Below are 12,343 nucleotides of genomic sequence, written 5' to 3' on the forward strand. Positions count from 1 at the left end.
GTTTCAGTTTGATGCATAAAAGAACTTTGGGAGAGGACAGCTCCAAAAACCATCAAGAAAACACATTTATCAAGTCACATTTGCTTGGTGAATCTGCCTAACTGCAGCAAAATACAAGAAGTTTCAATGGTATTCTCCCATGAAAACCTGGCAATTCCACAGTGTGAATGAGTGTCAGTGAAAACACTTAAAGAGCACTGCTGGGATTTGAGATTATATAAATTAGGTTGAGATAATTCAGTTACATAATTTTAATCCACTAAAGATATTGTGTCTGACACAAAATTAGGTGTATGGTAGTCTGCCCAAGCACAACCACACTACCAGTGTTGTGGAAGAAGTCTGGAATTGGTTAATGTTACAACAAGAAGCATCAACTGAGTAAACTACATCAGTCCACCGCTATAAGGCTATATAAATCAAAATCCCAGCACCACCCTGTGGAGAAGTTTCACAAGTGTCTTGGCTACTGCTTTTTTGCCATGTGCGAGGCCTTAGCTTCATATAACTTGCTTACCAAATGCCAGGCAAGTCAAACCTGGAGGCCGATCTGCTCTGCTTCACTGAGACCTGGGTGGATGCGCAGGGTGAAGTTGGTCTCACCTAGCTGTGCCAACCTGGGTGCAACATCAGGGCAGACTTGAGGGTCAGGGAGGGGGAGTTGCTGTAGTCTATAGAGATTCCATCTGTCTCAACAGGCTATCTGTCCAGTTGAGGCGGGGGGATCTAGAGTTTGTGTTCCTGGCACTGAGCAACTGGGACAGATTAGGGATTCTGCTTCTTTACCACCCACCTTGTTGTGCAGCAGTCACGGTGCCTGAGCTGGTTTTGGTGTTGAAAATCCCAGACTGCTGGTGGTGGGGGAACTTCAACATCCATGCCAAGGAAACTGGTTCTTGGGTGGTTCAGGACTTCATTTCTGCCATGACACACTGGACCTTGTTTTCTCAACTAGGCAGTAAGTGGGGGATTTGAAAGTGAGGGGTAGTGAAATCAGTCCCTTATCATGGCCAGATTCCTTTCGGCAGATTAACATTAACTTTTAAATGTGTTTGCGGAGGGGGTTATTGATTTGCTTTGGTTTTTAATTTATTATGTATTTTGTGTTCTCATTTTGTATTTTTATGTTGTGAACCACCCTGTGATCTTCAGATGAAGGGTGGTATACAGTGGTACCTCGGGTTACAGACGCTTCAGGTTACAGACGCTTTAGGTTACAGGCTCCGCTAACCCAGAAATAGTACCTCAGGTTAAGAACTTTGCTTCAGGATAAGAACAGAAATTGCACGACCATTAGCTAAAGTGGTACCTCAGGTTAAGAACAGTTTCAGGTTAAGAACGGACCTCCGGAACGAATTAAGTTCTTAACCCAAGGTACGACTGTAATAATAATAATAATAATAATAATAGCAGCAGCAGCAGCATTGAATACTAGGGAATCTGTCTGCTGTTCTTATGGTGTTCTGCGTTGCCCACACTGATGTGTTGTGGGTATTTGTAGGGAAATTGTTATGGTGCCCAAGATCTGTGGCCAGGGAAACCATACTTATGATGTGAATATTTTTGTGAAGTGCTAAACACGTGCACTGTTCTCTCCACGCAAATGGCAAGCTTTGAAAATCAATTCAGCGTTCATGTGGTATACAGAAAATCCAACACATGTGGATCTCATCTTAGGTTGGGGGTGGGGAATCACCTTGTGACAGAATGGTAGCTGCAGGACAACCACAATTCCCCTGGTTGGAGGAGGGGTTGGCACATGACACAGTCCCTAACTGCCCCTTTCTCAGCCTGCCCCACCCCACTTCCCACTCCTTCACCAGAGCTACTGTGATTGGCACCAGCCCTGCTCTCCCCAGCTCCTCTCTTCCCAGACAGATCTTATGTCCTTTGAGAAACAAAAAGAACCCCAAATTTAAAAGCACACAAGTTAAAAATCTGTTACAATTAATTCAAAACATTTTAAACAATTAGGGCAATAATAACAGCAAATAACTCCCCCCCAAAACAACCCTACCCTAAACTATGCCCCAACCCAAGAGTCAGTTGAGCAGCCTCAGCAGACCCACCTTTCCAGGCTAGGTGGAAAAGGCCAACAAGGCAGTGAACAGGCGTTCCAGGGCTCATAGCCAATATTGTCTCTGGCCTCTTCAAAAACCTCAGCTTTTTGTAGCTGGAGTCAGTCAGGGCCCTCCCCTCCCAGGCCAGGTAGAAAAGGTCTGCAAAGCGCAATAGAGTAAACATACACTGTATCTATAATCAGTGTCAAAAAGTAAATAAAAAAAGTGGCATCCGCCCTGTGGAATGCTCTCCCATCAGATGTCAAGGAAATAAACAACTATCTGACTTTTAGAAGACATCTGAAGGCAGCCCTGTTTAGGGAAGTTTTTAATGTTTGATTCTATTTTTTATATTCTGTTGGGAGCCTCCCAGAGTGGCTGGGAAAACCCAGCCAGATGGACAGGGTATAAATAAATTACTACTACTACACTCCTGCTGCAGTTATTTTAAAAGGCAACTTAACTTCACAGGGTTTCCTAATATATTTCTGTTTTACATGCTAACTATATTTAAAACCAAGCATTTGAGATTTCTTTTACGTAGTATTTTTTTCTTAATTTCAAAGTATGTATTAAATTATTTGTATGGTGATGTGAACTCCCAGGCTGGAGCAGAGACTTGATGTTTATATGTATACTGCCCTGAGACCTCTGGGTATAGGGCGGTATATAAATTCAATAACAAGGAGGAGGAGGTTGAAAAGTGGTGTTAGGATGGTCAGACTTAGCAAGAAGCAAACTTTTTTTAAAAAAAGTCATAATGAAAAGGAGTGATAATAAAATATAATGGATAGAATACAATGGGGTTTGATCTCCTGATCAAACACATTCATCAAAGTATCTGGAAAAGGTAACTCTGGGTGATTCCTTTTGCTCTGTGCCCCCTCCTCATCTGTGCAAGAGAGTTAGAGATGCAAGTAATGGACTACATGGAATTGGCGGAAATGACTGGCAGAATCCGAGACCAGGGAGAAGAGTTGATGGAAGAAGATTGGAAGAAATTTAAAATCTATCTACAGAAACACTGTAAAATTATCAAATATTAATGACGTTGGAATGCAACAAAGTGCTTCTAGTAATTAGGCAAAACAAGAATATGTAAGAATGGATTGATATTAGACGAAAATTTGAAGTTATAATAGACAATTAAGGGTAAACAAAGAGGGTATGGATTTGCTGAACAAATTACTAAATGGAATACAAAAAAGGGAGGTGTGAGGAAGTCATGAAAATAAGTAAATGAGTGGTAAGATATTAGAAAGAGGGATTTATTTATTTTTTAATTGTGTGTATATTTTTTTCTTTTTCCTTTTTATGTTGTGTTTGGTTTTTGTATTTTTTGTGTTTCCTTTTACTGTTTTGTAACCTTTTTCTTGCTGAAAACTTAATAAATATTATTTTTTTAAAAAAATCTGTGCAAGAGAGTTAGGGGGGTGCTTGGGAAAGAAGAATTATCCCAAACTCCCTTTCCTGCTTCCGCTGATGGATGTGTTCCATCAGTGAAGCAACACCAACTGGATTCTATCTAGTATACATAACTAAACATAAAAAGCAATGAAGAAAAGGAAGCCCACATGGACTGCAGCTAAAAATATGCATGCACATGAACCCCTCAAAATCAAAAGCTCTACTGAGGCAGCAAAGTTTGTTATGTGGGTCTTTTGTGTCCTGAGTGTGAAATCGCACCAGGCCATTCAGGATCCTTGCCAAAGAACAATTGGCGCTGGAAGTAATATAGAACTAATATGTCCAGCTCTTTAGACAATTTGTGTCAAAGTTAACAATTACCTTCTGCTGCCTTGTAGTGACACCTAATTCAGAAGTGTCTTTGATAAGTGGCTGAGGATATTGGGCTGGAGAGGCAGCCTACATGCCTTTGGTGAGAGAAATAAAGAGGAACTTTTGAGGCTTGAGTGGGAATAAAGCCCAAGTAATCCTTTCCAAACCCCAGAGGAAGTGCTTTAAAATGAAATTCTGTTCCTGCTGACCTGCTTGCAGTGCAGTTCACATATGTTTATGTACATGCGTGCAATCTTGTTTCTTTCGCCTTCTCATAAGAGGGACATTTTCCAGTATGTGACCTTTCTATTACTTAAGTGAGTGAATCAAAAATAGGTACTTGAAAACATAATCTCTGCCTTATTTCTTCATATAAATACAACAGATGCTTAAAATGCAAACCCCTTCTGTGTGTCTGTTTATAAGGCCTGAAGTTACTTTTGTTTTATTTCAGCCAAATGGCCAAAAGGCTGCCAGCAGTATGTCTGGAATGTTATTTACTTGGTACATTTCTAGGCTCTTTCTTTGTAGCATTGCATACACCACAGCTAGGGGTCATTTACTTAAAAATGACCAATGCAGTACCCCCAAGCTGCACAGTTATTCTTCTCAATGGGGGCTTTGTAATAAAAGGGAGTGTCTCATTATGTACTGTAGCTTCTGTGCTCCCCCCCCCCCACTGCCTTTTTCGTTCTTAATAATTTGATTTGGTTTGGGTGGAGGTTTGGGGAGGTGCTGTTTATTCTTGCTCTTTGTTCTTTCTGACTCTCTTTCTTTGCTAGGGCTTCAGTGTCTTGTGGTATCTTTTGTGATACTAGCTGACATAACTCCATTTGACCTGCTTTTCTGAATTTTCATTTTAAGACGCTTACTTATAAATGTGCAAGTGTGTTTTTCCTCCAGCAGAAACCACTCTTTTAAAAACACGGCTCTGCAGACAGATCCAGACAGATAAACTTCTTTCAAGAGAAGTGTGGGTGTTCATACATTTTTGAGGGAAGGGTTGGGCTGCATAATAGAGGTTCTTTGGAACATGGATTAGTACATCTTGAAACTGTCTTCAGGCCATATCTGCACTTTACACACATGGGAAGAAGACTTTACCTTTTCAGTTATGGCATAATCAAGGTGTGGCCCTTGATATGCCATGCCCCCTTTAGCTATATTGTTTTTGAGCTGACCTGTGCAGTGGGTTACATCAAACTAGAGGGACAGCTTTGTAAAACGTAAGAGCCAGGATGGTTAGAGTGTTGGACTAGGATCTGGGAGACCAGGTGTCACAGTCCAGTCTATGGGTGATCGAAGTCCCCGGCTGGGGACGTCAGGACCGGGGGCAGGATGGCGGGGTGGGAGCAGGAACGAGAGTCCAGAAGCCAGGGGTCCGAGGGTCAGGAAGCAAGGAGTCACGAAGTCGAAGGTCTGAGGGACGAGAAGCAGGGAGTCAGGAAGCCGAGGTCCGAGGATCAGGAAGCAAGAAGCCAAATGCAGCAAGGCAGGAAACGTGTTGCTGTGGCAAAGAAATGCTGACCTTATATCCCTTCCCGGCTCTTGCCACCAGGTGCAGTGAGTTACCAAGTGGCCTCACCTGTGCGGCCATGCCTTGCCTCTCCAGAACAAACTTAGGAAGGCCCCAGTCCTGCGAAGCCCTACTGGTCACAGGGCCTGGCTGCTGCATGCACTCCTGACACCAGGGTTCAATCCCCCTTCAGCCATGAAGCCTACTGGGTGACCTTGGGCCAGTCACTGCCTCTCTCAGCCTAACCTACCTCACAGGTTTGCTGTAGGAATTAAATGGGGGGGGTGGGGAGAACAATGTATGCCTCCTAGAACTCTTTGGACAAAAAGGTGGGGGGGAATGCAATAAAATAAATAATAAAACATAGCTAGGTGAAGAAGCAGCTACTTGATGTAAGATGCCACTCAGTAAGTTACATTTGAGAAGCAGAAACCATGTGTCCTGTGTTATCGGAATTCCTTTAGTTAAAATGTCATAATGGCAGGGCATATGACTTCCATTTTGACTGCTGAATGTGTTTAGCTGTATTCAGGAAGGTGGCCGTCATGCTGCCTGACTACCAGTGGAGAAGAAGTTGAGAAAAACTTCGGGATGGGAATAAAACTTACAAAAGAACACCATGTCATACACAAGCTTATGAAATTTTATTCTCGTAACAACCTTTTGAGGCAGTGTAGGTAAGAGATAGTGGCTTCTACCACCCTGTGACCTTAACTGATGTGCAGGTGTTTTAACCCAGATCTTCCTGGCCCATGTCCATCACTCTTCAGATTTTTACTTCACGTGTTCTCCCAGATTGCAAGACAATAAAATTTTATCAATAAGCAATCAATGGATCAAATACATATAATGTGGGAGGGGAGGTTATTGGTTTATTTTTGTTTTATTATGTATTTTGTATTCTCATTTTTGTATGTGAACCAACTTGTGATCTTGGGATAGAAGGCTGTATACAAATTTAATAAATGATAACAATAATGCAACCATATATCAGTATATCATAGAAGCAATAAAATTACATGTTTCCTTCAAATTTTCTTGTAAGCTTGTCAAAAAAGAAGAAGCTTTTATAGTTGTTTCACTATAGCTCAGCAAAGATGTGCTCTGTATGTTCTTGTGGTAACCTAGTGATTAATTTCCTGCTCTGCGTCTGTTAGGATGTTGGGGAAGGAGTTTATTAAGTGAACTCTTGTGCAAAGCTTGTGTTAGCTTTGTACTATGAAACTTCCTTGTAGTTTCAGTCCAATTTGCAGTTGTTCTTCACGGGGAAGTGCAATCCAGAGTTTTGGGGCCACTTCGGAAAAGAACCTGCTCTGTCTTGCAGCTGGGAGAACACAAGACAGATTAAGGTCAACCTTACTTTATGAAATATTTTGGCTTATCTCCAGCCCTGACTTGTGAATTGAAGAATTATAGCACTCTGCTAGTCCTGGTTTTGTATTGAAAATTTTGCTGGTGTGGTTTCAGTCAAGAACTGCATTTTCAATCATTTTCATGTGAGCAAAGAAGATCTGCCATGCGTGCAACTTTAATGAAATAATCCCATTGTAGAATAAATGTACTAATTAAAATAAGCAAGAGTTATATAACATTGACTAGGTGGTGTTTGGAAATAACATCCTGGGTAGGAACAACCTATAAATAATGCAACAAATTTTAGTTGTTTTTTCCTGAAGATTTATCTGCCCTTTACACCCCAAATCCTGCAAATTTTGTAAATAATTCCAGAAGTGCACTCACCATTCAGTTGTCTTCGAGGGAAATGTTACACCAGCAATTTGGTCCTGCTTTTAAGTGTTGCATTTAATTAGTAAGATTTTAAAAGAATCTGAAATGTATTTCAGGGCGTGAAAAAAGTCCATGGTTTACAAATTCCAGCTAGCTATATTATTTATTCAACTCCATATAATGCCTTGTACAGTGGTGCCCCGCAAGACGAATGCCTCGCTAAACGAAAAACCCGCAAGACGAAAGGGTTTTCCGATTTTTTAGCGGCTTCACAAGACGAATTTCCCTATGGGCTTGCTTCGCAAGATGAAAGCCCATAGGGAAATCTCCGGGGACAGCGGGGAAGCGCAGCACGCCTTCTCCTTTGTTCCCGGACCTGTCCTGAAGGCTTGCGGTGGGAGGAGGGTTTTTCCTCCCCACCGCCAACATTCAGAAGGCTGTTCTGAAGGCTGGCGGTGGGAGGAAAAGCCCTTCTCCCCCGCCAGCCTTCAGAAGAGTTCCCCGCAGGGCTCTCCAAGCTGCGGATAGCAGCCTGCTGCCCCTATCTGCAGCTTGGAGAGCCCTGCGGGGAAGTCCTGCAGGGCTCCCCAAGCTGCAGATGTTTGCCCCGCGCGAGGGGCGCTCTGCTTCAGCAGCCCTGCAGGAACTCTTCTGAAGGCTGGCGGCGGGAGAAGGGCTTTTCTTCCCACCGCCAGCCTTCAGAAGAGTTCCCCGCAGGGCTCTCCAAGCTGCGGATAGCAGCCTGCTGCCCCTATCCGCAGCTTGGAGAGCCCTGCCTGGAAGTCCTGCAGGGCTCCCCAAGCTGCGATTGTCTGCCCCGCGCGAGGGGCGCTCTGAAGCAGAGCGCCCCTCGCGCGGGGCAGCAGGCTGCTATCCGCAGCTTGGAGAGCCCTGCGGGGAAGTCCTGCAGGGCTCCCCAAGCTGCAGATGTCTGCCCCGCGCGAGGGGCGCTCTGCTTCAGAGCGTCCCTCCCACCGGGCAGCAGGCTGCTATCCGCAGCCTAGGCAGCCCTGCAGGAACTCTTCTGAAGGCTGGCGGTGGGAGAAGGGCTTTTCTTCCCACTGCCAGCCTTCAGAAGGCTGTTCTGAAGGCTGGCGGTGGGGAGAAAAGTCCTCCTCCCCCCCCCCCGCCAGCCTTCAGAAGAGGTCCGGGGACAGACTGTCCCCGGACCTGGTCTGAAGGCGGTCTCCCTAGGAACGCATTAATTGATTTTCAATGCATTCCTATGGGAAACCGTGCTTCGCAAGACAAAAAACTCGCAAGAAGAAAAAACTTGTGGAACGAATTAATTTCGTCTTGCGAGGCACCACTGTATTAGATATTGGAAAGTGGCAAAGCAATGACTTCATTAGGCTACACAACTAAAGTGGCATGTTTAACAAAAATCCTCTGTGTTCACATACACATAACTGATCAGCCATCTTAGTAGGTCCTGATAGAAGCTGAAATGGGGAAGACTTGTTCATTGTTATTGGAACTGAGTTTTTTAAGAGAAGAAAAAAGTCACAGATGCAACAATAAATGATATTAACTTAGTTGTAGGCAACCTTTCTGTATTTCAACTGCCATTTCCACGGTCCTCCTCAGATATTTTGCAGAATTGCCTATGACGTTTCTTTGGGTATCCAAAGTCTTAATCCCCCAAACCTGTATCATGCAAAAGGAGGCATTGGGTGGTTTATAGAAATGGCCATATTAATTTCATCATTCATTCATTTTTCCTGTGGTGCTTTGCTATAGCTGCTCCCCTGCCCCAATTTCTGTAACATGTTAGAACAAAATCCATGTGCACTCAGGAGTTGACTCCTACTCTTGCATGTAGAATGCTGTACAGATCTAAGAACCCCCTCATCGACAACTGACAACAGACACCCCCTCAACACCAATGCCTATTTTAGCTTCATTAGGTGCTCACTTTCCCACACTTTTTGTCCTAAAAGCTTAGAGTTTTCAACATTTACAATGTTCCCTTTTGAACGAGAGCCTTTCTCTCTCTTTTTTCTCTCTCTTTGTTTTCCCTGGTCGCTTTGATCATTTAGCCGAAAATACCTATGGTCTGTATTCACACCTGCCCTTCTTTTATTATCTTGGCTTAGGCATAAATGCTTCCACTGAAATAAATCAGCCTTGTAATTTGAAAAATATAAAACTTTGGTTTAAGTTACTTATTACAGGTAATAGCTGTTTGATGGTTGAATGTGAAACAAATGCTTGGCAGAATATTTAACTTGAATCTCTGCCAGAAAACAATAAAGTGCAACCTAATTCCTAAAAATGTCTGAGCTATAAACTAACTGTCATGACATAGCATGCATACAGTAATAACAGGCTGACAAGGCTAATAAAGTCTACATATTGCTATAGCCAGGCAATGCATGCTGTAACAGGTTCATAATGTATTTTGTCCTTCATTCATATTATGCAGCCCACACATCATCTTCATGTCACAGAGCACATTATCTGGAGGGAGCCATCTCTGTGGAACACGCCTGTGCCATGAAATTGCTCATGCCTGGTTTGGCTTGGCTATTGGTGCACGTGACTGGACTGAAGAGTGGCTAAGTGAAGGATTTGCCACTCACCTAGAAGATACATTTTGGTCAGCCGCACAACAGGTATGGCTCGAATAGTCGTTTTCATAATGTAGAAATAAGGATAACCTTCAGTTTACACATTTACAAAAAGAGCAAATAGACTCCCTGTTTAAGGATATAAGTATTGCTATACTGGATCAGAACAAACATTTATCTAGTCCAGCACTGTGACTATTTCTGACAGCAGCTGTCCAGACCCCAGGGAATTTCACTAATAGGGTAGTAAGGATAACCTTATGCCCTTGGAATCTAGTAAACAGAGGTATACTGCTTCTGAGCAGAAGGAATCTGTTTGCAACTGTCTTAGGTAATGTCTTATCTAATCTCCTTAAATTTATCATGCCCTTGGCCATGAGCTTGGCTTGATTAACTTCCATATGCAGAGAAATCTGTTAGATGGAACTGTAATTGGTGGTACCTGAAATAATTTGCAACACTATCAGATGTTTCTGTTCTCCCTTTTATCTCTAATGCATTGGTAATGTTGTTGTCATGCACTAATTTGGCTATGTAGATGCATCCTGGCAGGTGAAGTATAAATAAAGGTGTGAAAACATTCTTTATCATAAGTAGAAAATCAGTTGTTCACTGATGAACTGGTAAATTGGTATATAATTCATTCTTCAAGACAACACTGTAATTATTCTTGTGGGTTGTGGGACAGGTATGTTATCAAAGAGAAGGCAGAAAGATTTGGGGCAAAAAAATATTCTGACTTTCAAGGTTGTGACTAGCAGTATTATTATACTGAAATAATATGTCAGCTGTCTTAACTGAATATTCAGTTAATTTTTTCCAGTCTGGTGTTCATATTCTTTAACATGTTATGTAGGAGTAGGAGAACAACACTTCATAGTGTGGGAACATGTATGGCTGCCCTATACTGACAGACCATTGATCTGCCTAGCTCCTTGTTAACGGTGCAGGCCTGTGCAGGCAAGGACTCCAATGTTTAACTCAGTATTTAATCAATTTATTTGATTGATTGATTGATTAAAATATGTTATCATTAAAAATGTCTCACAGATTCATTGGACAGATTTTTCTTTAGACGGTGATTTCTAATACAAGAATATATGAGGTATGAAAATATAAGAGCAAGAACGCATTCCCCCTTCTTCCATTGCACATCATTGCACACGCAGGGTGTTTGCCTCTTTTAAGATGAGGCCTATGATGACCTGTGTGAATAATATAAAATCAAATAATTGGTGCTTCTCACTTCAGCACTTATTTTCAAATTGAATTGGTTACTTAATGGATTAAATATCATAAGAATTAATTGACTAAGACGTCTTTAGCCAAATAACAGCTCCACTGAGAACCTTTTTTTGCACTCTGTTCAATGCTGGTGTAATTATGCTTTAAAGCTTTAGGTCATGGCCACCATCTTGCAGAAAAAAAACACAAATGGCAAAAAACCCAGTGCCCAGTTCCACTGTTATATGCCTTTGACCTAGTGGTTCAACTCCCTCATTTGAGCCGTATGCCCCCATGCCATATAGAAGGTGAAGGGACCCTCTGAAGTAGCACCCACAGAAGTTCAAGGGGCTGGCACCGCAAGCAAATAATGTATTGATCCATGCTTAGAAGTGCTTTCCATTGCACACATACCATATAGTTCCTCTCTTCTACACAGAGTATGGATAAGGCCATAGCTCAGTGATAGAACAACCGCTTTGCATGCAGAAGGTCTCTGGTTCAACCCCTGGTGTATTTAATTGGGACTGGAATTGGTCCTTTAATTGCGCACCCTATGCTACCTGAAATTGTCTATGTTGGGGTCAGGAGATTTCCCAAAACAAAATATATAGTAATAATCATTTGTATTGGTCATGGTAGTAGGAGATAGGTTAGGAGCCTGCTCTTGCCTCCTCTAAAGGATGACAGGGCTTTCTCTAAGCTGATGTGATTTCCATTAAAAACTACTGAGAAATTGAAGAAGCCTCTAACAATAAACTGAATATTTGTGTCCCAAGTAGCTGTCAGCTGATGAAGCAAAAGAGCAGCAAGATCTGAAAGCTGTACTGCGCTGGCAACGCCTTAGAGATGAGGTGCAGAATTCTGAAGGAGATCTGCAAGTGTTAAGGTACAGAAAAGGCTGCTCACTTACTGTTTCGTCTCTCCTTATCACATTTTCCCTCTCTAAAAGAAGGATATTGGAGTGTTCTGATTAAATTATTACATCTTCCAAAGGGTTTGTAAAGCAAATATTTAGAATATTTGTGTACCACAGTTTCATTAAAAAAAAATCACAGAGGTTTACAACACTTAAAATACAATACAAAAATTAAAACAGCTCACTATTACGGAAAAAGTTTTTCTTAAATTGTCTGCATAATCCTGGTGGCAAATAGAAGTATACAGCAAAGGTTAGAAAATTAGAACAGAAGGCGTCTGCTTAGCCCCGAATGGAAGAAGACTCCACAGGAGTAGGCCAATAACACAGAAGGCTGGGTTAAGTGTTGCTGTCAGATGAACCTCACCAGCTGAAATGTAGAAAGAGAAGACTGGACAAAATCAAATGAGTTGAGGTTGGAGAGAGGATAAGGAAAAACAACTTAGGTTGCAATCCTATGCACAGTCCCGAGAGTAAGCTTTACTGAATTCAGTGGAATGTACTTCTGATTCAACATGCATAGGGTTGCACTTGACTTTTTAAAAAT

General features: G+C 42.2%; 1 protein-coding gene across 11 annotated transcripts in view; it reads left to right on the top strand.

Moving 5' to 3' along the window:
- The window catches only part of AOPEP (aminopeptidase O (putative)), a 193,032-nt gene that overhangs the window by 51,482 nt on the left and 129,207 nt on the right, over positions 1 to 12,343 (top strand). For all 11 annotated transcript variants that reach the window (XM_081880967.1, XM_081880966.1, XM_081880963.1 and 8 more), the window contains 2 exons: positions 9,509 to 9,698; positions 11,660 to 11,766. In XM_081880967.1, the coding sequence (XP_081737093.1) occupies positions 9,509 to 9,698; positions 11,660 to 11,766 (297 nt within the window). The remainder of the gene's footprint in view (positions 1 to 9,508; positions 9,699 to 11,659; positions 11,767 to 12,343) is intronic.

This window comes from Podarcis erhardii (genome assembly GCF_964252035.2).
Source record: "Podarcis erhardii genome assembly, chromosome: 11".
Taxonomy (NCBI): domain Eukaryota; kingdom Metazoa; phylum Chordata; class Lepidosauria; order Squamata; family Lacertidae; genus Podarcis; species Podarcis erhardii.